Below are 26,531 nucleotides of genomic sequence, written 5' to 3' on the forward strand. Positions count from 1 at the left end.
TCATTATGTCAGTTTTAAATCACTATGAGCATATAAATGTCATGCCTCTCTAATTAAATCAAGCTTTCCATATATGTCTGCTGCATCTTGGCATTTTAAGTGTCAGTTTTAATGCCAGCTTGACCCTTTCTTGAGCTCTGGCACCTGTCAGTAGGCAGTTCTCACTTCACACCCAGCATGGCATAGCAAACTCAGAGCCAAGGTTTAACTGTCTGACATGACAGGGCAATCTTACAAAGCTATTTATGTCATTAGTGACCCCATATTATATACCAAGTAGTTGGATGTATCTCAGAGAAGGTCTTCTAATGTATTTATTTGATATTTTATATGTAATTGTTTCATTTTGAAGACTCGTGATTTCAGATAAAATCAGCCCTGGATAAGATCTTTGTGACACTTGTCCCTGCAATGTCCTAACTTGATTTTCTTCTTACTGCAGACAGGTATATGCCAAAGGTTCTTGACCTTCTTCCATCATGCTCCCATTTCTGCTTTGCTTTGTATCACTTTTTCTTTAAACATTTGGTCAGATGGGATAGAAAAAAATAGATGTCCATGTCTTCTGTTAATGGGAAGGGGTGGGATCAACATTTGAGTTTTTCCCCAAAATCAATATGAGGGGAATTGAAAGAACAATTTTTTCTGTTTCAAAGTGGTGGAACCTTAACTAGTTTGCTATGTAGAAGCTCAGCTACAAGAAATCTAAGCAGCATTGCTTTAAGAACCAGAGCTATTTTGGTGGAAGTGGAGTTACAAGACAAGAGAAACCACAGTTCAACTGGCAGAAATTGTTAAAAAAAAAAAAAAAAAAAAAAAAATGAGTGACAGGAATTGGAATGAGACTGCAATGAATCCAATTTGCGGAGAAACCAGGTGTTTCAACATCTCCTTTCCATTAAGGGCAGTCGGGATGGCTTGCATGGAAGTAAAATAGTGTACTGTGACACGTGTTGTGCTTCCTATTCCTAGAGCAGAGTCTGAAATAGATGCGGTCTCCACACAACTGTGTTTATTGGACTGAGTATGTACTGGTGGATTTCCCTACGTGTCAGGTTGTTAAGAAAAGGAGGGAGCAGAGAGAGTCAGGGGCAAGCAGACCAAAGGGAGTATGAGGGGACTGAAGGAGGTTATAGCAGAGTCACTGAGGTCATTTTTGATGACATTTTCCAAGTCAGCTTTCAGGGGATTTTATGAATTCTCATTTCATCACAGTATATGAAATGAAATGTTTTTGATTTTAAGGACCATAAACTTTAAACTGGGAAAAGAACCTGGCATTGTGGATCTGCCATTATGGATGAGAAGATAAAAAAAAGACATATAGCATATGTGCTCATGTGTGATAGTGGCAGAATATATGGGCAGAGATTTTAAATCTTTTTCTCTAGGCATCTGGTCCTGCATCTACATGCACATTTTCCTGCAGTACAAAAAGCTGTTTGGCTGTACAAGCTGCCAAGCAACACATGTGGAGCAGCCGTGACCCAACCCTTGTCATTTTATACACAGAGACCATTAGAGGATCATTCAGTCACCGAAGTGATGTGAATGAACAGCTCTGCCATTGTCAGCAGTCACCATAGCTGGATGATAGCTCGCTTTGCGTATACCACAGCTGGCTTCACCACCACCCTCCCCAACCAGTCCTACTTCAATTGTTGATCTCCTAGTTTATATGTGTGTCAGGCTTTTGTCCCTCCTGCTGAATGGGTGCATGTGTTTAATCTGCTCTCCGCTCCACTACGTATCTGTGTCAGTAGTGGCAATTGTAGGGAAACCCCGTTGAGGATGTGAAAGGTTAGGTTACAGACAGGGGAAAAGACGAGGAATGAAAAGGAAAGTTTTTACTGGGGGTTGCTGTGAGTGTCACCCCACCTGGTAGCTTAGGAATGACTCATTATACAGGCAGGCACTAATGAAAGATTTGTCTGTCCTCACATCGGCCTTGCTGTCATGTATCTCTTCTTGTATGGAATTCTGCAGATTCCACCCGCACTTTCCTCTTCTGTTACTCTTTGACAGTATCAGATAGTATCTTGATGACGATTTAGCATATAGTTTATTGAAGAGCCCTGCCTGGAGATAATAACCTGCAGTGTCCTGCCAAACATGTTTTTCTGAAGAATGAAGGATGCAGCTGCTAAACGGTGGGATTCTGCTCCAGGTTAAAAGACAAAGGCCGCTTTGGTACGCCTGAGGTTGCGACTGACAAAAACAAAAACTTTCACTTTATGCCTTCATAAAAAACACAAATAAACACAACAATCCCTAATTTCCCCAATTTGTGTAGTTGGATGATGAGTGCTGCTGAGCTCCATGAAGCCAGTTTTTGTGTTTATTGGAACTTGGCTGCAGGTATCAAATGTCTCTGCCAGGATAGAATGTCACAGCCCTGAAACCTGATCTCCTCACAGCTCCCAGTGGACTATTGATGTTGTGCCCTCTGCACAGTATGAGGAGGAAGTCCAGGTATAACATCTGGGAATGAAGTCAAGAAGAATGAATAAGAGTGGCTTATTTGCATGCACCTAATACTGTCATTAAAATCCTCAAAAGAAAATGTTAACACTTTGATTTAGTTCGTACTCTGCAAGAACCTTTGTTAAAACTATATAACTTCTTTAGCAGGTCCATATAATAAACACAGCAGCTTTTGACTGAGTCTTGCAATAGTTTTTAGCTAGTTTTCATCAGTAGAGTAAGCCCATATAGTTCATTTTAGTGTTTTTTCTTTTTGTTTCATCTTCATAACTTTCACGCCGTGTGGGTCCTCTCCGGCCTTCCTGTGAGGCCTGCTGCCAGTGACACAGGCTTCTTCAGTCTGTGTGGCCTGACTTAACTTTCTCTAATCCAAACTATCATCTCCATATGTCTTCTATCAAAACTTCCAAAGCATTTGAAAAAAAACTCCAGGCAACAGGAACAAATTAATTAATGCCTTTATTCCTGCATGAACTGCCTATAAACTGCCTGTGCAGTGCACTTCATGTTCCCAGCCGCCACGCCACCCCCACGCACACAAACAAACACACTTTTTCCTCTGCCTTAATTCACTGTTCAGTTGCAGTCAGAATCCAAACATGTTGAAATTGATCTAATTTTTACCTGCATTCCTGCTTAATGATTTCCACCTGAGTGCTATAATCTGCTTTTATTGACCTATCATTCACCTCATGTTTTGGCTCAGGGGGAAGGGGATTAAAAAGAGTTGTAGAAACCCCTGACCACAAAGTAGCATGTTGCAATCTGTGTTGGGAGGTCTTCACCTTAATTACTCACGTTTTCTCTTCATAAATTTCAGAACACAAGATTTCACTTACCGAGTGGGAGAGAAGAAAGAGGAAGTGGTGTTCATGTTGTTCTGTTGTGTTTCGTGACAGCAGAGGATCATTATGCATGCTGTAAACTGGAGGGCTTCACATGAAAATCCCCAGGGATGGAAATGAAAGATGTTCCCTTTTTATCCTTGTACACAGCAGGCATTGATGTGGTGATTGCGGTACACATAAAACTGCGCTTGCTCAACTTGGCCACAGTTTACTTCACTTCAACATTCACTCCTGACGGAGTCTGTGGCCTGCACTGTCCAGTCAGGAGTGACTTTGGAGTTTGTGACAGACAGTCCAGCTGTGACCATACCAGGCATTTGTTACATCAACTAACTTTTGAAAAGACATAATAATCCTTAAGAATAACTGCTGATCAAAGCTACTATACTCATGCACAGACAAATACCTGCCGACCAGTTCAGGCAAACATCCTGAGTTTCACTGAACCAAAGCAAATTCTGCTGATTCTGTCAAATCTGCAAAGCTAGCAGTACCTCTGCTGCTGCATCTGTTACTTCTACACTACATTTAGCTTTTATAAGCCAACATTCAACACATAATCCAGCTGTAACGGCTGACATTTTCTCTGCATAATTATCGTCACTCCCTATTCTGCTCTATATTTGTACGAATCACAAACACGGGTTTACATGTGGCAATATAAAACTTGCTAGCCTCATCTATTTATGATATGTTGGTGTCTGTGCATGCTCTAGATATGCTTCATGAATTGAAAATAGCTTATTAATATCAATTCTAACTAAAAAAATAAAAAAAAAAAACAATGAGAAGAGTACTTAATTAACCAGAATGATTAAGGATATCAATATGAAATTTATTTAATGATTTTAAGCTTTTTTTTCCTGGATCACATTTTGCTGTTTTCTGCCAGTCTGATAGCAAACTGTGGTCTCATACTGTACATCGTACACCTTCCTTTTTGTATCCAGTGTTTATTTTACTGTGCATTGTTAGAAAACTTTATACACACCTACCATTATAATGTTAAAGATCCTCCAACTCAACTTCCAGTCTGACACACTACACTACTCCATAAAGTAAACAGAGTTTAATTTACACCACTGAGTGCAAGCTGTCCTCCCCGTTGGGGTCCTTGTGGGTTTCCTGGCTGTGTTTTGGATGTGGTTTATGTGTTCCGCCTGCTGCGCGATGCATGAGCAGTGGTAGTCATCCTTTTCATTTTATAGCACTCTCTGGAAATAAAGGCATGTGAACAGATGACTACCTGAGTATTTCAGAGGACTTCCTAGATGGAAAATGTGCAAGGTTAATGGCTCAAAGGCAAACAAATTTTCATAATTTGTTAGCTGTCCGTCGACGAGTTGTGGAAACTGGTTTAAAGTCGGGATTGGCTCGTAGAGGTTAATAAAAAGTGACCAATGAAAAGTGGAATGAAGTGGCACTGACACAAAAAATGCTGATGCGTTGGAAGCAGCACAGAGCAGATCTGTTTTTAAAAGTTGTCTTCTCAGCAGCAGCGCGACCATCCTTGCAACGCTAGTCTGTCTGAGAGCATCAACTCACCACAGCAATTTTTTTTTTTTCTTGATTCTTCAGCTCTGAGCAATCGAGCAATGACAATTATAAAATATTCCACTATTACTTTTAGGATTATTGTAATTACAAATCCTTGCATCCCTGTAGCCATTTCAGCCAAGAAAACTTGACTGTATTGCAGTTTATGAGCAGTAAAACAGCTGGTCCCTGGGCAACATCAATATGAGGTATCAAAGAAGCACTTTCAGGTTGTTGAGTCATTTCTTTTAAAGGTGTTTTCAGTAAAAGTTCATTTGAAGCTGACAAGAAGTATCGTAAGATATCCTATGACCTTGCTTTAATACTAAGGCAGGGGTGTTCTGTGGTCTGTTGATGAATCAGCAACATGTACGGACAGATCTGTGCAAACACCGGCTGACATATAATTAATCTGATTAGCTGCATGGCTATTGCAGTTTGTATGGTTATTGGAGCTTTAATATTACTGAAACAGCCTTAAAACTTGAAGCCAAACTTTGTGTGTCCAGAAGTTTTCATTGACCGGGTGAAAGAATACATGGCAAATGTAGGGAGCTATGGAGTTTGAAGTTTCTGGTGGTTACGGGGTTTCATGTGAACATTGATTTGAGTGGGTGCTCGCAAACATTTCCTGTGAATAAATAAGCTTCCAGCTTCCTTCCAAAATAGGGAAATGCAGTAGGCCCATAGTTAGAAGTGCATATCTGTGCCAAATGGTATGGAACTAATCTCCACTGAGTTATTTCTCATTAAAGATGGGCCTCTGGGAGGTACACTTGGTGTGTGCAGACTGCGGACAGGGACAGGGAAGGAACTGTCTGTCCTTGCAGATGGGCTTCATTTAGCGTTGGACAGGAATAACTTTCTGACAGTTTTATTGCAGCCCAAACTACATGGCTAAGTAGAGAAGCACAAGCCCTTTGTTCAAATGGTAGCGGAGCAGTGAATTGAAGAATTTCTTTGGATCCCTGTCGCTGATTGAAACACACACACTTTCACCAACACACAAGCAATTTGGATTTAGCCAAACCCAATAGCAATCCAGGTGCTGATTCATGTATCAGGTAGAACCATCATGGATGGTTCAGCAGTGCGGGGTGTAATTCATCTGCTGATTGATTAACGTTCGGTGTCCATGTGGAAGTACACTTACGGCTTTCGGAAGAAAGAGAGCACTCTGATGCGAGACTCTGGGTTAAGGAGGACCACAAATCAAGTTTGCTTTGCATAGTAAAGGTGTGATGAGTAACCCAGAGTTATTACCTCTTTCTTTCCACTCTAGTGATCAAAGGCTTCATCTGTTTGGAGATCCCTTATCCAAACTTTGAGTCACCTTTCTGAGGTGCACAGCAGTGGATCTGGCAATTCCTTGACCTTCTGGAGGGGGGAGTGCGTTACCTTTTTGCGTTATGTAGACTTAGGTTGAATCATAGAAGTAAACTTAAGCTACATAAAATAAAATATATTTTAGAGCCATGAGACTAAATATAGTGGTGTTGTAGTCAGATATATTTTTCCAAGTTATTTTACTACAGTGGTAATATTGATGAAAACAGGTGAGAAGTTTAAAAACTGAAACTATGTGCCTGCCTTTGGAAGAGATTTATGAATATGAAGTAAGTCCAAACAGCACAAGCAGGGGCCACAAACTGAAAAGGCCCAGTCAGACTTCCTTCCTGTTATTTATAAAGACATCAATCACAAACATCACATCGCTTCCCCTCATAATGCCTCTGGACTTGTAGAGATTTATTCTTCATGGATGCTGTTGTCAGTGACTTGCTTGGACTTTTCCGTAAAGTACGAGTACCCATCTACCCATCAGTTGTCTGCAGCAAATATTTATTACCATCAGTCTAATAAATTACAAACAAGACATCTTAATAAGCTAAGAAAAACTGCTGGAAGAGAAGATTTTAGGTATGTTTTTGTTGTTGTTGTTTTTGTATGTTTGTTTGTTTTTTGTTTTTCCTTTCCAAATGGGAATCTTGTAATCCCATTTGGCTGTACTGTCAGACTACAGTCCAGCTGTCTGCAGAAGAGTGGATTATAACAGTTAAATGGAGTTGATAGAGTTACTGTGAGCGTCTCACTTCTGTAATATTATGCATGCATGACAGCTGAAAGTTTTGTACCAGTAATGCAATTTAGACACAATTTATTGCAATTTATTTAGTGATAAAATTAAAAAATAAACAAAACTTCACCGTCGGCATTTAAAAACTCATATGTCTATCAGCTGTCTATGCTTGTTCTAAATGCATTTAAGTACAATATTTTTTTGTTTTTGTTTTTAAAAGCCACCCAAAAAAGTTTACACACTGATCAGGGTGTTTAATGACTGGAAGGTTGACAGTTCAAATCCTGCTCCCACAGTCAAGCTGTTTTTGTGTACTTGGACAAAACACTTTACCTCCCAGTGTTGGCATTGCTGGTGTATGACTGTGTATGAATGCTCAGTGGTAGTTGGGAGGGATGTCGGTATGGATTATGCCTCAGGAAAACTGTGGCGATACTTGGAGTTTACCATTACAAAGTGTGGATAAAATAATGGAAGGTCGTCAGCTGATCTCATTATTTGGGCACATAATGTTGCTGAACCTGGAACTGACCAACTGAAGCAACCCCAGATCATAGCACTACCTCCACAGGCTTGTACAATAACTATGAGTATGATGGCTGCATCATGTCATCTGTCTCTCTTCTTACTGTGGTGCTCTCATCACTCTGTACCAGGGTAATCTGGACTCATCAGACCCTGTGACCTTCCATTGCTCCAGAGTCCAATCTTTATGCTCTCTTGCAAATTGAAACCTTTTTCTCTGATTACTGGCTCTCTTACAGCTACACAGCTGTTCTGTCCCAATCCATCGAGTTCCCTTCGAATTTAGCATGTTTTACTTTCACTTTTAAACATGACCCAGAGTTCTACTGCTGTTTTGATTTCACCAAAAGACAGGTGATTATCAATCAAGATTATTCAGGATTTTTTTTCCTGACCGCATTTCTTCCTCGAAGATGATGGTTCCTCACTATCTTTCCATTTTTTTTATAATGCGTTGGACAAGTCTTGACTCACATTTAGTAGTTTTTGTAATCTCCATAGACATTTCCTCTGCTTGCTTCAAGATATGGTGTTCACGATTCGGGATGTGTCTCTCTACATGGTTGGTTAGAAATAAGAAGCAATTTTTTGCATTAGTTGGGTTAAATAGCTTGTCAGTTGAAAGATAATTGCCAGTGTAGTATTTATCCAATAGGAGGCTTGATTTTTTAAATTATTTTTTTTGTTCTGGCCAGGCAATCTTTTACAGTCTTTTACAACACCCCCTCAGCTTACTCCATAGCTGATGAACAACAATAATGAATCCGGGGTTATTGCTATTTAATCCCAAATCCATACACTCATCTGTTTGTGTTTTGCACCCTGCAGCTTTAGTTGCAGCTTTTTTTTGTCTTTCTGTGTGGAAAAAATGTATTGGAGGCACGTGAGCATGCCACATAAATTTCTCCCAGTTTGCATATGCAATGCTGGACCTTGTGAAAGGTGAGAGAATGAGAGAGAAAGAAAGGGAAAAGAAGAAAAAAAAACACAAGCGTCATTGTAGAGACAGATCTGTGGAATGAAAGTCCTGACCTGCACTGCTCTGCATCACGCAGCCTGTCCTCTATGCTGCTGTATCTGCAACAGTAACAGGCAGCTTTTGCTGAGTCAGAGAGAGTTCACATCAGTGATGAGTGAGCTATTTGGGTTTTGCTCAACACTGCCTCTCTCTGGCAGACAGACATGAGTGCACAGACTCACAAATTATTTGATCAGTTGCAAGAAATGCTTGCCATCATGATCTCTGCCTTAATGCTCTGTATAGTTACCATAATGCATGAATTATTTCTTCGCTGTTGTGGTGGCTATTGGTTTAAGATTGTTCCATGACTTTGTATTATGATAAACTGCAGATTGGTCTTTGTTAACAGGAAGCATCCTCTGTTCACTAACTGTCTGCAGATGTTCTCTGAGTTGCACCTACTGTTTTTCTACTCTCTTTTCTCCTCTTGTGGGAAAGTTTTCATATTAAGCTACTCGTTTCCAATGACGTGTGCCTGGTATAGACACAAAGATGTGGGTTTTACAACATTTGTAGTTCATAGAAACATTATTTGTGAGGAAGTAAAATGCTAAAATGCATATTTTTGTCAAGCGAGTTCAGAATGATCCTAAAATCACAGTAATATCAGATACCATATGTGTGGCTGTCAGCTGATTTTTCCACTCACCCGTTCCATCTCCTTACAGAAAAACTCTACAATTCAACGGGACGGGAGCTACGGAGAGCCCTCTTTTCCCTGAAGCAGATTTTTCAGGTAATTATTCAGTCTTTATAGCTTTTGCTGGATCACTCTTTAAAATGAAGTTGACAAGACTCAGTCATCTCCATGGTGCTCTGTGTTTGTTATTATGGTAGCACTTCTCATGAAGTATCCCTCACCTTTTTTATTTATTTATTTTTTTTTTTAGCCTTGACTGTTCATGCCCATGCACACACATTGAGATGCAAGAGCTATATGTAGCTTACACACATTAATCAGTGCACACTCACACTTGGACACCATGCTGTTTTCCTGAGGCAGAGTTGTGCTGCAGAGAGTCTGCCTTCGTGGCAGCTGTTGAAAGTTCGAGTCTGGTCATACTTCACATACTGGGCTGGACGAGGCGGGCAGTCGGTCGCAGAGGGGGAGGGTTAACTGACAGTTATGTGGAAAAGAAAGCAATAGACATTGATGCAGCCCCAGGATTGATTAGAACACCCATTATTTTTTACAATATGAGCAGCTCTGTAAGGAATCTGTCTTGGAGAACAGAGATAATTCTTGCCAAGTCTTTGCATTTCATGTCTTTTTGCACATGTGCAAGTTTGGAAACTACTGCTCAATCTGTTTCTTCAGTGTGCTTCTGTATATTTAGACTCACTGCCAAATGACTGGAGTCTCCATTACAGATATATGGTAAAGATGTTCTGGAAGCACTTAGACTTCCTCCAGGGACACAAGAAGCCCTGACCACCCCACAGTGTTTATTACTCCCTTCCTCTCTATCCCATCTGAACAGTAGAGTGTATCAGAAATTGTTAAACCTTGCAGAAAACCTGATGCAGGCCTTAAATTACAGTCACCGACAGGTGTGAGAGATGCAGGTGGTTTTGTGATCAAGGAAAAAAATGTAACATGAAGTCGGAAGGTCATAGCAGCTCATGTCCATCTGAGCCAGCTGCAAGCAGCTGCATGGTTGCATTTGAAGAGTTTGGGACTGAATTAGAAAATAAACCACAGTTTTAATTCAGCTGGTAATTAGAAGCAGAGTATCTGCTTTGTGACCTGTTAGTTCAACGTATTGCTAAACATGGATGTTGTCTTGTGAAATTGCTGCCATGCTTTAACATGGTCAGTTGTCTCGTAATTAATTAATGAAAAAAATGTTTTAGTTTTTACTTTATTAATCCTAATTGGGAAATTCTGCTACGTTTAGCCCATTTTTACATGCACTAGAGAGCACTGGGCTGCCATGCTTTGTTGTTTGGGAAGCAGTTTTGGGGTTTAAGGGCCCCAAACACAATCCACTGACATCATTTTGTATAATTAAGCTAGTTTCCACTCACCTGTGTGAAAAAAAACACACACATCTGGATTAAACTAACACAAATGACCCATTTCCATCACTGCCTTGCCACTTCCCTTTTTACTGATTCAAAGCCACTAACCACAGAGGATGTTTAGGTCCTATAACTGATTGACAGTTACATAACAAGATTGCTGGGTTTCGATACTAAATCAATCCGATGCCTGTTATCTTCTACAAATCTAGTGTGAAAATGAACATAAATGCCATGAAACATTCATGGTAACTATTTGTATTACAAGAAGTTTTCCACTTAGATGTCAGGTAGTTACAGTTGCCATGTAAAGGATCTCATCACTTTTATTTTTACAATAATACTAATAGTTATTATTGCTGTTGTTTTGCTTTTTTATTGTTTAAAATGCCTGCAAGTAATGGAAAGAGATGTTAAAATAGCTGTATGATAACAATAAGCATATATATAAGCAATATAAGCAGTTTATAACTAATATGTCATTCTGGGATCTTCCCAAATTTATTAGCAGAGACCAGCTATAACAAAATGTTCTCTTTTCTGTGGTTTGTTTTCAGGATGACAAAGATTTAGTGCACGAGTTTGTGGTTGCTGAAGGACTGACATGTTTGATAAAAGTGGGCGCTGAAGCTGACCAGAACTACCAGAATTACATCCTCAGGGGTACGTACACAGCAGAGCAGCGCAGTTATGCAACAGTAAACTGAACAGTGTTTTTCTCCTACCTCACCATAAGGATGTTACCAATCAGTCCTCAGACAACTTTTCTTTCCATAAACCCTTCTACGGCCATATGTGTTTATATAAACTATGTAAATTGATGATTCTGCTTAATGATCCTGACACTCACACACTTAAAGCATGTAAACAATTTCAAGTGTGTTGCTGGAGATAATGTGGAATTTAGGCCAAATGTAGCAGCTGCTTAATCTATGTGCTCCGTGTCACCAAGGTGAAAGGTCACCTGTGTTAAAGCTGAAGAGGGGCAAGTATACGATGTCTGTGAATACTAAAATGCTGCAGCTTTAACACCGAGGTCACTACCATTTATCAACCTGCTGCGAAAAGGCAGCTCACACACATGCTTAAGAGCCTAATAAAAGTTCAGACAGGATCTTACAGATCATAAAACTATTTAGTCTTCTTTTGCTTTCTCTCGTCTTTTCACTTAGCTGTTTTTCGTCTGATTGAACTCAGTGCATCTGTGCTTTGCTGTATGGTGATTTATATCATAAGATTGTTGGAGCGTTTTATACACATTTGTTTCCGTTACATAAAATGTAGTGGAGGCCTTTGCTGTGTCTCCAATAGCTGTCTGTATGTTCTTTGTCATCCATAGAATACCATATCTGTGCTGAAGAGCACATATTTTGGGTGTTTGAAGTCAGTAACAACTCAAAGGTTTAAAGGATAAAAAGGTCCAACACCCTTGCATTTTGTTTTAGGCTTCATAGATCATGACAGTTATTCAGTAATCCATTCAGAAAAACAGGATAACTGACTGGACAAACTTTTTTAATGCTATTAATACTGTCTGTGCATTGCATCACCATCAGAAAATAGCTCATTTGTTTATCCTTCAACTTGAAATAAATGCTACAACAGTAAACATGGTGACAGTGGAGGAGATCAAAACAATGTGCATTCTCAGAAAAAGACACGAAAAGAAGCAGAGCAGTGACAAAGGTGGTCTGTGTAGTTATTAAATACTTTGTAGTGTCATTTTCTTCTTTGTTCTTTCTGTGGGTCGCACATTAGTTATACTGCTTGACACAGTTTCCAATGATACTACATGCATTCCTCCATGGAACAGATCTGCAGTAGATCTGAAAACAGACCAAATTACACACATAAAGGATTCAGAAGACACACAAAATGCTACGTATCTGTCTCTGTACATCTATCATAAATGAATTCTGCAACCATCTTGCATCCTGTCTCTTCTCTGAACTCTGTCCGGCCAGTAAAAGCCAGTCTGATGTCAATGCTAGGCTTTCTTTCTTTCTTCCTTCTTTCTTTCTTTCTTTTTTTCATTCTTTCTCTCCTTTCTTTCTTTCTTACTTTTCTTCACTTTCTCCTATCAAAGTTTCTTTGCTGGATCACTGTGGTGTGTGTTTAAAAAAACTAGTGTGTTGATATTCAGTTGCTGATGTACAATAAGTAGCTGTAATGTGAAATGCCACTGTCATGTGAGGCTCCAGGCTAAAAACAAAAATGCAAACTACCATTTTTTAGCCTTGGGAAACTAAAGGGCATCTGTAAAAACTCTGTATGCATCATGATTATCAGTGCAATATTAAGTTATTGGCTCCCAGCCATTGTTATAGCAGTGAGCCCTATACTGCCAGTGTTTTGTAGCATTTTGGCCCATCTTTTAGGACACACAAAAAGTCCATTTGGCCATTTGAGTGAGTCAGGGGGTCTTGCGCTCGGAGCACGCTTTTAATGGATGCACCGGGTCGAATTGGCTTTCCCTATATAGAAACAGCAAAAGCAGAGACATTTTCTAATGTTTGAATTCAAAAAGTTGTGAAAAGACATCTTTGGCAGCCAATAAGTTAAAACAAGCCAGAATGACAGAATTTTATAGGTTAAAAACTTGTGTAGTGTTAATTTAATAACAGACTCCATTGGTTATCAACCAGTAGACACCCAAAAAAGGCAGACATGGTGGAAGAGAAGGGCAGAACTGAGTCAAGTGGACACTACATACTGCTAAAATGGTCTGCTTAGACAGTGTCTCTCTGTGTTATTTTGACCAGAGTTAACCCCTCATGTTTATTCACTTAGATTGGTTTTTCAGCTTCGTCGTTGGTGACCTTTCCGGTAATTGAAACAAATCAAAGGGCAAAGGTTGCACTGATAATACCCCCTGTGCAGGTTAGAAACATGACATGACCCTTGCCTGGACAAATGTTTGCTGTACTGGATCCCAGATATTTGAGGTTTTAACTGAACTTGGCCAAGACTCCAACTCAGACTGATAAATCACAGAGGTTAAATGGCCAAAACATGATGGAGAATAACTGGCTTTTGGATACTGGAGTTGACCACATGTACGAGTTGTTAGTGCCGTTCTGCAGTGAATTGATGTGACCACCTCTCATATCTGTTCACTCTTCCTTAATGTGTCTCTCACTTTTATTTTACTTCTCCAAGAAATATGATCTGTGTCATTTCTGTTGGATTCTTGTATACTTTCATATGCATATTTATCACAGCATCTCGTCACTGCAGACCAGAGTTTCTCCCCCTTGTATAACTACATCACCATGAGAAACTAAACCAAATTACAACTCTCCCAAAAGCACTTTTAACCCATTTCAACTCCTGACCTCATTTCTCCTGACAAGCTGAGGAAATGTGGAGTGTAGTAGATCACCCTCCCTCGTGAGGCATACGTTGGAGAACACAAGCCGAGCAAGTGCTGGAACCCATATGTACAGGTCAGTAATGTATATAGATCTGGCAGCTTTGCTGCTGATGACTTCCAAGAGGAGCAAAGCCATAAGGATTCCCAAGAGAAGAGTAAATTAGTTGTCTGAAATTTTCACACGTGCACACAGAAAGAGGACGGGATATAGAACCAACTGCCATGGTTTTGGTATCAAACACTGATCACCTCTAATGTGGGTTTTTCTCTAATGTCTTTCAAGTTAAGCCCAGTTTTAAAAAGAGAGAAGCAGAAGGAATGTGGCCTTGAACCCATCTGTCTGGTGTGCATTAAAACTTCCCCTGACAAAACAATCATGATCTCTTTCATGAAAAAAAGTTTATCATGTGGGTTTTCAACAGTTCAAAACAGCACAGTCCCATTTGCACACCAGTCTGCTTGCATTGTACAGCAACAGGTTCCCAGTCTTTCCTCAGTAAAACTTAGTTCGCAGGTATCTAAACAAACTTTTCTTTTTTTTTCTTTTCACTTTCTTAAAGCTCTGGAGGTGTCTGTGCCCAGTTAGTGCTCTTGCATCCCTATTCATGGCCCCTCGCACCTGGCTCGGACGGCTTCCAGATCTGGGCCTAGCTCTTTCGAGACCTACGCTTTGTTGGCCCAGGGGAAAGCTTGTATGCCTCAATCACCCCATCAGAGGGTAGGGTGTGAGGTCACTCTTTCAGAGGTGCCAATGCCATCTGATTCTCTTGTAAACTTTACGGCTAGCTGTAAACACACCGGAGCCTTAAGGGCTCATTATGGTTCAGTCTTCATTCACAGTAGAACATCCATTCTTGCCTTTGTATAATAGGTTTTAATATAATCAGTCTTTTGGTATAAGTACCACAATCTGTTTTTTGAGGTTCAGAAATTATGTTGAGCACCAGCAAACCTTAATGTGTTAGTTTAAATACTATGTTCTGAAATTATAACTATCACCACTTGCATTTGATTGTATTCTCAGTCTGCCTCTACACATTATTATCATTCACATTATTATTCAAAATTATTCACAAGTGAAAGACAAACACCAGCAAATGGATGGTAAAATCTGCAAAACACTGTATTTACATCTTTTTTCCAAGGTGAAAGGCTTCATTTTAAGCTAACTTCCATCTTTATGTTGTGTTTCTCTTATCCTGATGGCTAACACTTGGTCACAAAGTTAATTCACTACCTGACGCCAAATAGGTAAACATCTTTGACTGGAAATCTTAATCCTCCAGCACTTACTTTTCTTTTATCTGTAGTGTGGTGATCGACTGAAATACTTATCCTTTGGCATAACCTTGTAGCAATAAATGGATTAAACAGAATTGAGTTTTTAAAATGGCACCACAGTTAGGAATCTGAAGACAAGTAATATACCTGCCGGCAGGTAAATTAACCAGTTTATACCTGTTCCTTTCCTCAAACTGTAGCCATGTAGCAGCTGTCCATAGGTAGATTTATTTACATTCAGTGAATATGTAACTGCATCCACTTTCATCTTTTGAGGACTTTGTGCCTCCTCATTCAATAGGCTGAACCCTTTCATGCATGGGTTAATGAAAAACAATGCAACATTTTTTTTTATATACAGTGTTTTCCCACGACAGACATATGCAATAATAGTTTTTTGTTTGTCAGTGATATTCAGAATTTATCATGATTCATGATTTTTTTTATGTATTCTATAAAATATTTATAAAATAATATATAATCATAAATATACTATGTAACTCTTCTATAAAATATAGCTGTATCATTTTCTTTTCCTATTTATCACAAAAGAAAACTTGCGTGATTACATTATGTTCAATTATATCATCTTTTTTTTTTCCAGTGAGTTGAAACATATTGGATGACTCACTGACATCCACTGAAGTGGTTATTTACAAAAATACCATCCTCATTCATGAATATGCAAGAAAAAAAGCTTGTAAATAGGTGTCCACTATACGGCCACTATGCATGAAAGAGTTAATAATGACATTCTCTGATGTCATTATTCTGTTACATATCAGCTCCAGATACATTGGTCTTTACTGACAAGTCATTCTTCTGTGTTTCTTAGTAAATAAGGTAAACGCTGTTGTTTATGCAGCTACTTTTAAATAGAACTGTTGTTGCAATATAGCAGTAATGCATTTGTTGATAAATTAGAAATCAGTAATAAATAATAAATATTTGATAAATATTTATTACTTTTAGGCATTGTGTCCACATTAGAGTGAAGTTTGACCTGCAGAAGTATTAGTGTAATTGTGTATATGTTTCTCTCATTGTATCTACTCTTAGAAATACATTTGTGCCACTCTGTCTGTTCCATTTATGTAAGAAATATCGAGTACACTCGCCTGGCAGAGTAACACACCAATAGTAACAGCACAGTAAGTGCTTCCACTGCCTTAAAATAAAAGCAGCTTGTGCAAAGGGTCAACAAGTTTTAAGCTCAAGGTTTTTCACTGTGGTAAGAGAAGGATCCTTATGGTACTAATTATCGTGGGCAAAACAAGGAGATGGGCTGGAGGTGCAAATCACAAGGTTTTCCTGAATCTTTGTTCCATTTGTAGAATTTAAAATAGGAACACTAACAAAAGTAACAACCATGGTTAATTGGTGACCGTAAAAAACGGGAGCATTCGACGGAAAGGGCAGATTAATGACACACCAGTTGCAGTCAACTTGAAGCAATTATTCCCTCCTTTGAAATGCTTACTGTTGACATTCCTCACCAAAAGCTGTGTTTTTAGCTACACTTTCTCTGTGTACACTTCCCAAAGACCATGCCGTTTCTGTCTGCACAGCTGTTGACAAAACACTCACCGTCTTTAAGTTGCAGTGCAAACAAATTTGAAGTGAAGCTTAACTATTTAATTTGCAAGGATTTAAAGAAATCGTCTTCTTATTTATACAGTTTTCATAGTGGCCTTAGATATATTTTTTGGAAAACATGTAACATAAATCATCTCAATACCCAATAGGCCATATGTCATCTCAGTCTGCATTATGCTGCATAGCACATAGGCTTACATGCTATAACTTAGACGCTTTGCAAATTTATAGCTTTTCTAGATTGGACTTGTGTTGTGAGCAGTCCGAAAGTATTACTGTGTGAAATAAGTTATGGCCATATTTTATTTTACCCTTTTATCCCATCTTGTCTTCCTCCCTCTTTAGAGCTGTGTATCTCCTTCTCTCCTGCTACTGTGCTAAGATCGCCTGTTTCTGATGACACGCCAGTTATAATGCCATAAGTTGAAGCACCTTGACTTCCTGGTTTTCAGATGGAAGTTCTGTGAGAAAAGGAGATGTGCTCAAGTCAAGTGTTTCATTGCCTCTTAAACTGTCTGGGACTTGGAACACAGCTCCCAATGCAGCAGTCATTCCAGCTTTTCGTGTCACACAGCAGTAACTTTAGTGGCCAACAGTTTTCACAAAGTTTCAAGTGCACCTGAAACACAGAATGCTTTTGTTGAAGTTGCTGGTAGATCCTCACAAGTGTTTATCAGTGCAGGGGGTTTCAATCGTACATGTGGCCTGATTGACTGTGCCGAAGAGAGACACGTCTGTGGATTGCGTTTCATCTCTGTTAAGTTTGTGCATGATCCAAATGCCCCCACCCCCACATCTACTACGTTCAGATGAAAACAACCACAACTGGAATAATTTGAGTTGAAAATTTTCTATTATTTCATAGCCGTGTGAACTATTGCATGATAATAATTGAGGCACATTTATATTATGGCCTGCTGTTCCATGTGCTCAGACAGATGTGATCATGTGTTACTAATAAAACAGCACATTTTTCCAGGATACCATTACATACTAGAGGGGCTTTTTAGTTCTCTTAATTTAGAATCTGGATCATTGTTTTGACTACTGAGTTCTGAGTGAAAACCCAGGCATAGCTGAGTTAACAGCGGCGTTGGAAGCTCCTCTTGGAAACAATGTGTATTGCGTTGTCTGGCTGTGTTATAGGTCGTCTGTTCTTGAGGGGAAACCTTTACTATGTCCCATCGTCTGGATAAACAATTCCATTCTCTCTGGGCTGGGCACTGTGGCTTTGTGTAAATGTATCAATATATAAATACATGATTTATAGCAGTAATTATATCCTTTTTTTTTATAATTGTGTGACACTTGTGCTTACAGGACGATAAGGCAGTGCTTTGTCTGTTATCTTGGTGCACCTACACGGACAGGCACTGTGTTTCAGAGGAGAAGCTCTTCAGCAGAGCCCTTGTCATATGAACAGAAACCTGAACTCCTGGTTTGTAACATGATCCCATGGAAAAACATGCATGTTTTCCACCGAGTCTTTTGCTTTTAAAAGTAAACCACAGCTCCTTCTGCTGATTCTTCAATAACTCTGTATGAAAACCCGTGGTAAGCTGTGTGAACTCATAAATGTCCATTGTAAGCTGTAGGTTTGAAATTAAAGCTGGGCTAGGTAATGTTGGGGAGCTAGCAAGATCTGAAAGTGGCTCCCTGTCTTGGCTCCTCCCCGTCTGGTTAAACTCCTTGCATGATCCAAGGCTTTTTTCTTACCTCCGCAAAGGAAGATGTTATTACCAGCGTTTATAATATTACCTGCCTGTTTGTGTTCAAGATAACTCAAAAAGTTAAGGATGGATTTTAATTAGATTTGCGCAAGTTGTTGGAAATGTGAAAAGGAAGAACAGGTTTAATTTTGGTGGTGATCTGGATCACCGTTTTGATCCAGGAATTTTTTAAAGGCCTTGGCGGAGGTTTGTGCTGCCAGCGCTTTTCTGGTTCGCAGCGTTTTCCACCAACAATTTTCTCTTTCTCAGCTGTTTAGCCAGAGGAGGCAAATAAACCGAGCCGGATCAGGAAATCTTTTCTGCATTTTCTCAGCCGTGAAGAAGCTTACGAAATATCAGAAATGAACAACTTCAATTCAGCCCATACATTTTGATTGGTCAGAGTTTTTAAAGATTTACAGTAAACTGAGGGGTCTAACCATATTTCATATTGTTCATGATAACGAAATGTATAGACTTCTATCAGGATGAGGAACCACTTCACCCAGAGTAAAAAAATGTGTCTGAGCAAGATTACCTACCCCAGCTTTAAAAGTGAAAAAACCCTGACTTTGTTATATCGAATTAGAAAAATGTTATTTGTGTGATTTACATGTCCATTGAAGCAATACTTATTTAGATCAATGACTAAATTTTGAAAGCATTACATATGTATAAACTTGGAACTGTAGCATCTACTTCCACTGCAAGAGACTTGATGTTCTCTACATGAAGATTACCAATTAAAAGTTCAGACACACTTTCCTAATGAATCCAATCGGAAAGTTTGTCTTAAGCTTTGATTGACTAATCATTAAATTAAATTAAATAGTTTGATGTCTATTTTAACTGCTGATGATGTCTGCTTGAATTCGAAGTAATAGCAGAGTTCAGATTAGGGATAAAATGCCAGGCTGTCAGCCAATAAAAAGCAGAGTTTCCATAAAATTCCTCTCCAATTGGTCATATTGTTCTCCCTGTGTTGCATTCACTGACGACAGGAAATTACTAAACTAACTTATTGTTAGTTTATTATTTTCAGTTGACTTTTTCCTTCTGGGGTGAAATATCATCCAGGGCTTGATGTGAAATGTTTTTGGCTAGAGCTGGGAATGCCCAGGGCAGGCAACGCCACTGAGCCTTCGCGATGTCACTTGTAGGTTTCTGGAGCGCTGAATTGGGTGGTTCTCACTGTCGCTATCTTAATAGCCTCACGCATGGTGTCGCTCCCAGAAAATACAAAGAAGTAGAACTGAGAAGGGGGCTGTGAGAATGGGGGTGGGTGATTATCAATTAAACTCTGACCTGCCTGTAGCTAAACGCTAACCAAGCTAACCCAAAGCTAATGGGCGTTAACCACCTAAAGGAGGTAGTTGGGCTAAAACAAAGTCATGCTGTTAGTTGGCTAAAAACTGCGGTTGAGCTACTCTTTTTTTGCAGCCAGATATTGGATACATCTCAATTAAAAGGACACACCCCCCAACTATGCTGAATTATGAGATTCAATTACTTCTAAATTAATGCCCCCCCCCCCACAGTTGTCAGTTGTCAAAAAGGTAAACCTGACCTATTAAACCTAAAATACTTTTTTTGTTTTGTTTTTTCATTTTTGTTTTTGTTTTGTTAACCAGGTTGTTTATTTCTCCAGTGAAGTTGGACTCTATAGACTCTCTTTTGCAGCCCCTAGTGGATGAGGTAGGAACTGCAATTTTTGGCACTTCCACATCGACTTTACTTTTACCCGCCAGAGTTTGTTGGTTGGTATAGAATAATAAACCAGTTGGCTTTTCGGGATTTTGTCCTTTTTGATTAAGTCACCTAATTTAAACTAATTGACTAATTTAACCCCATGTTAGACATAAATGTTCCGTACACCCATATATGATATATAATTTTTTTGTTTTGAAAAGAAAAATAATATCTGTCATTTTGGCATCCTTTTTTAACACGAATATGATCCATTGAAATGTTTTTTGGTAAAACAGAGAACTTGTTCCTGCAGCACATGTCCCACTCCTTCTGTATGAGACCCCTCTGGTCCTCACATGAGCAGACAGCTTTCAACTGGACTGATTTCAACCCCACCTGCCTGACCTATATTCTGCCTCTGCTTATTCTTCTCCTTACATCTGTAGATGTTTTCAGCGTCAGCAAACCCGCTGGCGGGGGAATTACAACCCCATCCCTGGGCCTGTTTTACTGCTTCAGAACTCAGTGTGCACGCCAGTTGTACTATACGAGTGTTTGATTTCACTCATATGTCAAGCACTCACTTTATCAACCCTGACCTTGTCATTTCGAACATATGAACTAAAATTTGGAAGAAAAATAACTTTTTTTGCTCTAATGTAACATGCCAGGAGATTTAATTGAATCCTCAAAAGTGAGTTTCATGTCTTATTTCTTGTGTTTACTGATTTTTTTTTTTTTTTTTGTCATTGAATCATGAGCATGGCAAGAACCACAACAAATCACATCACTGCTCTCTTAAGAAGTGTAACAATTCACCACAGCTCATCTTCCAGCTCACTTTACAAGTGGGTGGATGACATGCAGTTACTTTTGCCAAAGTCTTTCCCTTTTGGATGGGATACAGAAAGCTCATCTGCTTGGCTTAAAGTCAGCCTGCTTATTGTCCTTTGTGTCTTTTTCCTATTCTTTTTTATTTATTTAGTCCAGAAGCTTTTCTATTCTATCAGCCATTAAGCAGGGGGACAAGGATGTGGAGAATGCTGCATATATGCTTTTGAAACTGCTATAGTCTTCTCAAGTCTGCCCTCCTCAGTACTGCAGTTCATCAGGTCTGCAGTGCCTTTAGAGCTTGCTCAGCCAAATACTGGGGAGTCTTTCTTGCCTTACTTCATGCTTTTGCTCCAGCAGGGCTGATTGTTTGTCTCCAGGGTGGGGGAAGTTGTTTGGGATTAGGCCCACACTAAATTTTGTCAAATGTTGGCAAATGTATCCATGTCTGAAAATGGAAGTATCCCCAGTTGTTTTACTTTATGAGGCTCAAGGCAAGTCTGGCAGTCAGCATGGTGACTGGAATTACTTTGGCAGAGGCAGATTGTCTGGCTCTAATGGGCTGGGTGATTAGCAGACTAACAAATAGAATGCAACCCATGATCATGTATTAATCCAGTTCATATACAGTAAGAGCTGAGTTGTAAACTTGTCTTTTTATGGCACACAGACTCTCCATCAGGGCTTTGCCAGAAGCATGGATGTAATAAGGAGAGAAGTCAGCAACAAAAGGAAATCACTGAGCTTTTAACATAATCAGGAACTAAATTTGTTTCATTGATATTCCTTCTTGACACTAAATTCTGAGATTGGTAAGAGCAGCGCTACTCTAATTTACTTACACTAAGAGCATATACAGGAGCTGTTTACTGCTTTAAGATACTCACTTAACCTTTTAAAGGTGCAGTTTGTAAAATATGTGTCTGTAGAAGGAATGGATGCTGTTTTCTAGTACAATGAGTCGTGATAAAACAGCTGTGACTCTTCTCTGGCGTCGCAATTTAATTGCACTTTGATGCTGACTTTTAACCGTCCATCCATCTATTTTCTGCTGCTTATCCAAGCTCAGCTATCCTGCAAAAGAAATTCATTTTGGCCAGTTGTATTTGTGAACATGTTATTTCAGTCACTACTCACAGCTCGTGACGACCAAAATAGGCTGATATGGTTGCTCATATTGTGAAAGTGAGATTTTATTCACTGCATGTGTTTAATCTGAGTTGTTCTTTCTAGTAAGTTCTACTCATACATTCGCTTAAAAAAAAGACACAAGCTTCTTTTTATCCCATTAGCTCTTCCTCTGTAGTATCAGCCATTAGAGTTTATGACAGTTGAACATATGAGAACAGGAAATTATCAGGAAATGGTCATATAATATATTCATGTTGGCTGCAAACTCTTCTTCAATCTGACATCTGCTCAACTAAGCACTTTTATTTTCAGAGTATGCCAATTTCTTTTTTCTTGTCTGAAGGTTTGCTTTGCTGTTTGTTTTGTTTGTGTCATTTTTTTTTATTTATTTATTTTTTTGCAAAAATAGCTGTACAATTTTTGTTTTTGATCTTTTTATTACTGGACGCTGCTGGCAACATCAAAACTAATATGACAAAAATCATTTAAAAAACATGTACAGTAAAAACTTGATGGTAGTAAAAGAAGGGCTAACTAGGGCTTCTTTTATTGGGTTGTCTGACTGATCCTGTGGACGCATAAAACTAAACATTAGCTGCCTTAAAAGTGCCTCAACAGTTGGCATACTACTGGTCACAAACTACTGACTGGCGCTATGCTACCCAGGGACAAACGTACCAACCTCATTGCATCATCCTAGGCTGCCTTGAGCCTCTGCAGACTCATATTCCTGTAGTTTGACCACAGCTGAGCAGTATAAAATGTTGTGACAAAGCTTCTAAACTGGGATCATTTCACAGTATTTGAGCACATAGAAAAATGAATGAGCAGCATGTTAGCTTTAGCATACATTTGCTGTTGGTGTATGTCTTTGTTATTCCTCCAGTTATCAGATAGGACACAGCCTAAGTCTTTCATTTCCACACACATCCAAAGGACAAATAAAAGATAGGAAAAGTTTTATGCCAGCGCTTCTTACCATCATCATTTGGCTATTCTTGGTATTATATAATCTGCTGTAGTCCAGCATTTAGGGATTGAACAAGACCAGGTCGTCTGCATACATTGGATGACTGACAATAGTGTCCTCCTCAAGAAATCCAGTGTTTAACCCATTTAACTGATAATTCATCCAGTGTGATGGACTGGCGACCTGTCCAGGGTGTATCCTGCATCTCACCTGCTGAATGCTGGGATGGACTCCAGACTCCTGAATTGGACAAAGCAGTACAGAAAATGAACAAATGATTGAATAATAATTTATCCATATAAACATTAAATAAAATAGAGGATAAGATTCCTCCTTGACAAACTCCATTATTAACGCAGAAGATTCGACATTGTTCCTTTTGACCTGGAATGTTTGGTAGGCATACCAAAAAGCTAAAACTCAGAAAATGAAGGAACATTTATTTATTCATTATCCGATCCGCTTAGTCTGATTAAGGGTCGTGGGAAAGCTGGAGCCTATCCCAGCAGTCTTTGGGCAAGAAGCAGGAGACACCCTGGACAGGTCGCCAGTCCATCGCAGATGTAGGAACACTTCTGTCTAATCAATACAAAAATAATTTCTGCTGAATGCCTCAGGTGTATCAATGAAGTATATACATAATAAAATAAATATATTAAGGCTTGTGTACCTCCAGTCTTTTTAGGTTTTGTGAACATTCTTTGCAGTACTTCAGACAAGATACTGGTTAATGCAACAGGTCAGTAATTATCTAAACTAATGAACTTACCACCCGTGTTCTTCAGCACATACACTAACATTGCAGATATAATAGTTAGGCAAAATACCCTGAACCATAACCATGTAATGCAGAAGAGAGATGAGACTTTTTCCAGGGGTTTCTACAATGAATGAGCCTTGTCCCAAACAACTTCTCATGTTTTCCCCTGTTGGTACATTTATATTTATCCAATACTTGAACATAAATATTTTCTTCTGTGATGTAATTAATGTAAGTTCAGAATAGAATTTTTTGGAAAAATGTTATGTAATTTACTTTTGACATAGTAAGCAAAAATCAGTAGTAATGTGTATGTCAGCATTTGTGTTGCTGGCATTAATTTCAAAATGCCAGAATATTTGCAAATAAAATAAAGTTTGATCATTAAATATTTTGTCTTTGTAGTGTATTCAGTTGTATTTACATTTAGAACATTTGTAAATGATTGTATTCTGGTTTTATTTACGTTTTACACAACTATGTTGGTTGGGGTTTTTTAAGTTTAAACTCTTTATGTAGGATCAGGATGTCTCTGAAAAATGTGAGTGCAGGCTCAAGCTAATGCACACCCTACAAGATAAGATGCTAAATTGCACGTTGTGGGAAGGAGATTTGGCCTGAAGTCCTGCTAAAATAAACGTTGGTCACTGACAGACAGATTGGCTGACCCAGTTAAGATCATTTTCAGCATGTAAATGAAACAGCCGAATAGTAAGTTCAAGGGGAGTTGAAAGGTCTTCAGATTTCAAGCTGTTTTATTGATTTCTTACATCTTATTGATGAAAGGTTGTTGTGGGTTTTCTTCTTTCTTTTTTTAAGCGCTACATTTGAGTCAGCTGGGTCGTGTTGGTGCTGCCTCCCAGACCTCAAGAGAGCTTCTCACCTCAGCAATGGTCACGAAGCAGCCCTTCCTGCACATTCCTGGGGCTGTGGAAGATAATTGCTGTGGTTTATGAGAGGGAGAGGCCCTGAAGAAACACTTCCACCAGCCCATAGTTGTTTAAGTTTGTAGTTCTCTCAGAATTCTTGTTCAGACATGGGGTCTGGGTCTGTCTCCTTCAGCCTGTGGGTCTGTGGTTCCTTTCTGCAGTTTCATATCAATCAAATATTATATTCACTCTGAAGGAAAAAGAATGTTACCTATTGAAAGACACAGAGTGTGAGATTGCTCTACAGATGACAGATTGCTTATTGAACGTTTCTAAATTTATTTATGGAATAATTTATCTTGTTTCACAAAATGACTAAGTTCTTTGAAGGCGACTAATTGTATGCCAGCTTATTACCTGCCATATTGTACATATGAAAGGAGTGTGTGTGAGGTATTGTAAAGTTGCTCATGATTATTTGATCTGAGGCCCACATTTCTGGCTCCAGATCAGGAGTCCCATTCATGCTCACATTCTCCTCTTATTAATCCAGAGTTACAGATAATTCTGTTGAGATAAGATGCTGGGAAGGTTTCAGTGGTCTAACGATTGCCTGTCTAAAATAAACCTGTAATTTAACTTCACAGTTTCATTTTAATTTTAATTTTAATATTTTAATCAAAGCACATCAGCTCCAACTGTAGCACACATGGGTAATCATTTTAGGAGTGATTAGATAACTCTGTTATTCAGTCTCCACATAATTAGGAGAGATTTAATGTCTGTTACAGTATCATTTTACTGTTTAGTCCGTCTGGTTTCTGGGCCTTTACGTTTAGCTGTACATAAACAACCTGTGGTATTGAGTAATTTCATAAAGCAGCAGCTTTCATGAATTTAAAAAACAGAAAGGTAATGATTGTGTGGTTTCTGGTGTGGTTTCTAACAGTTTTAATGTGAAGTGTTTCTGTAACCTAAGTGCTCACTAAATGAAATTCACATATGATACAGATAGTGTCTTACGCTTACATGTCAGAGTGTTAATAAACAAAAAAAGGCATTTAATTTAGTGTCTGACCAATCATATCTCATCTTTCAGCAGCTGAACTTTCAAGTAGTGCAGTGGCACTTTTAAAAGCGTTTGTTAAGACCTCCTAAGTTTCCTCACCCCTGCTTTCAGAGAACATTTCATCAAACCACACAGCACTTCAGCAGACATATACTTTCACATAAGATGTCAATGTCTGTGAAGTGATGATTTTGCAAGTCAACTATATGAATTTTAGAAGAAGCGTGCGAAGCATTCACCAAAGACTGCTGCAGCTGTATTTTTTTTATGTCCTGTATCTATAAAATCAGCTCGTTCAGTAAACCAGCTGATTGCTGATATTACTGCAGTCGGTCTGCAGCTGCCCAGCGCAAAGCAGGGGTTCCTACAACGACATGACATTTCCTCCTCTGTAAGCTGAAGGAATTAATGTTTTTCTAAACTTGTTCTTTTGTGGTTTGCCTTGACCGTCTGTGTTGTCCCTGCTGGTGACCACTGTGACACATGGCTCAGAGCTCGCAGCAGGGAAAGACCGTTAGGAATGCTTTGGCCTGACATATGAGTAATTAATGCTGATTGATAAAAGATGAACTGTCGCTGTTGCTGCAGCATGTACACACACACACACACACACACACAGACAAGTGTCCACCCACATGCTTTTGTGCATCATGTACACACAGCAGCTGCACCTGGGAATTTTGGCTTATCTACAGTATATTCACAATTTCATGCCCTCCTGGAGAAGTGGAGAAAAA

At 39.1% G+C, this 26,531-nt stretch overlaps 1 protein-coding gene across 1 annotated transcript in view; it reads left to right on the plus strand.

The window, feature by feature from the left end:
- fhod3b (formin homology 2 domain containing 3b) overlaps positions 1–26,531 on the plus strand; it is a gene marked incomplete at its 5' end in the record, with an annotated part of 90,586 nt that overhangs the window by 42,381 nt on the left and 21,674 nt on the right. Inside the window, 2 exons of the mRNA XM_079241207.1 lie at positions 9,163–9,230; positions 11,074–11,179. Of these exons, the coding sequence (XP_079097333.1) occupies positions 9,163–9,230; positions 11,074–11,179 (174 nt within the window). The remainder of the gene's footprint in view (positions 1–9,162; positions 9,231–11,073; positions 11,180–26,531) is intronic.

Source organism: Telmatherina bonti (genome assembly GCF_933228915.1).
Source record: "Telmatherina bonti genome assembly, chromosome: 5".
NCBI classification, from domain to species: Eukaryota; Metazoa; Chordata; class Actinopteri; order Atheriniformes; family Telmatherinidae; genus Telmatherina; species Telmatherina bonti.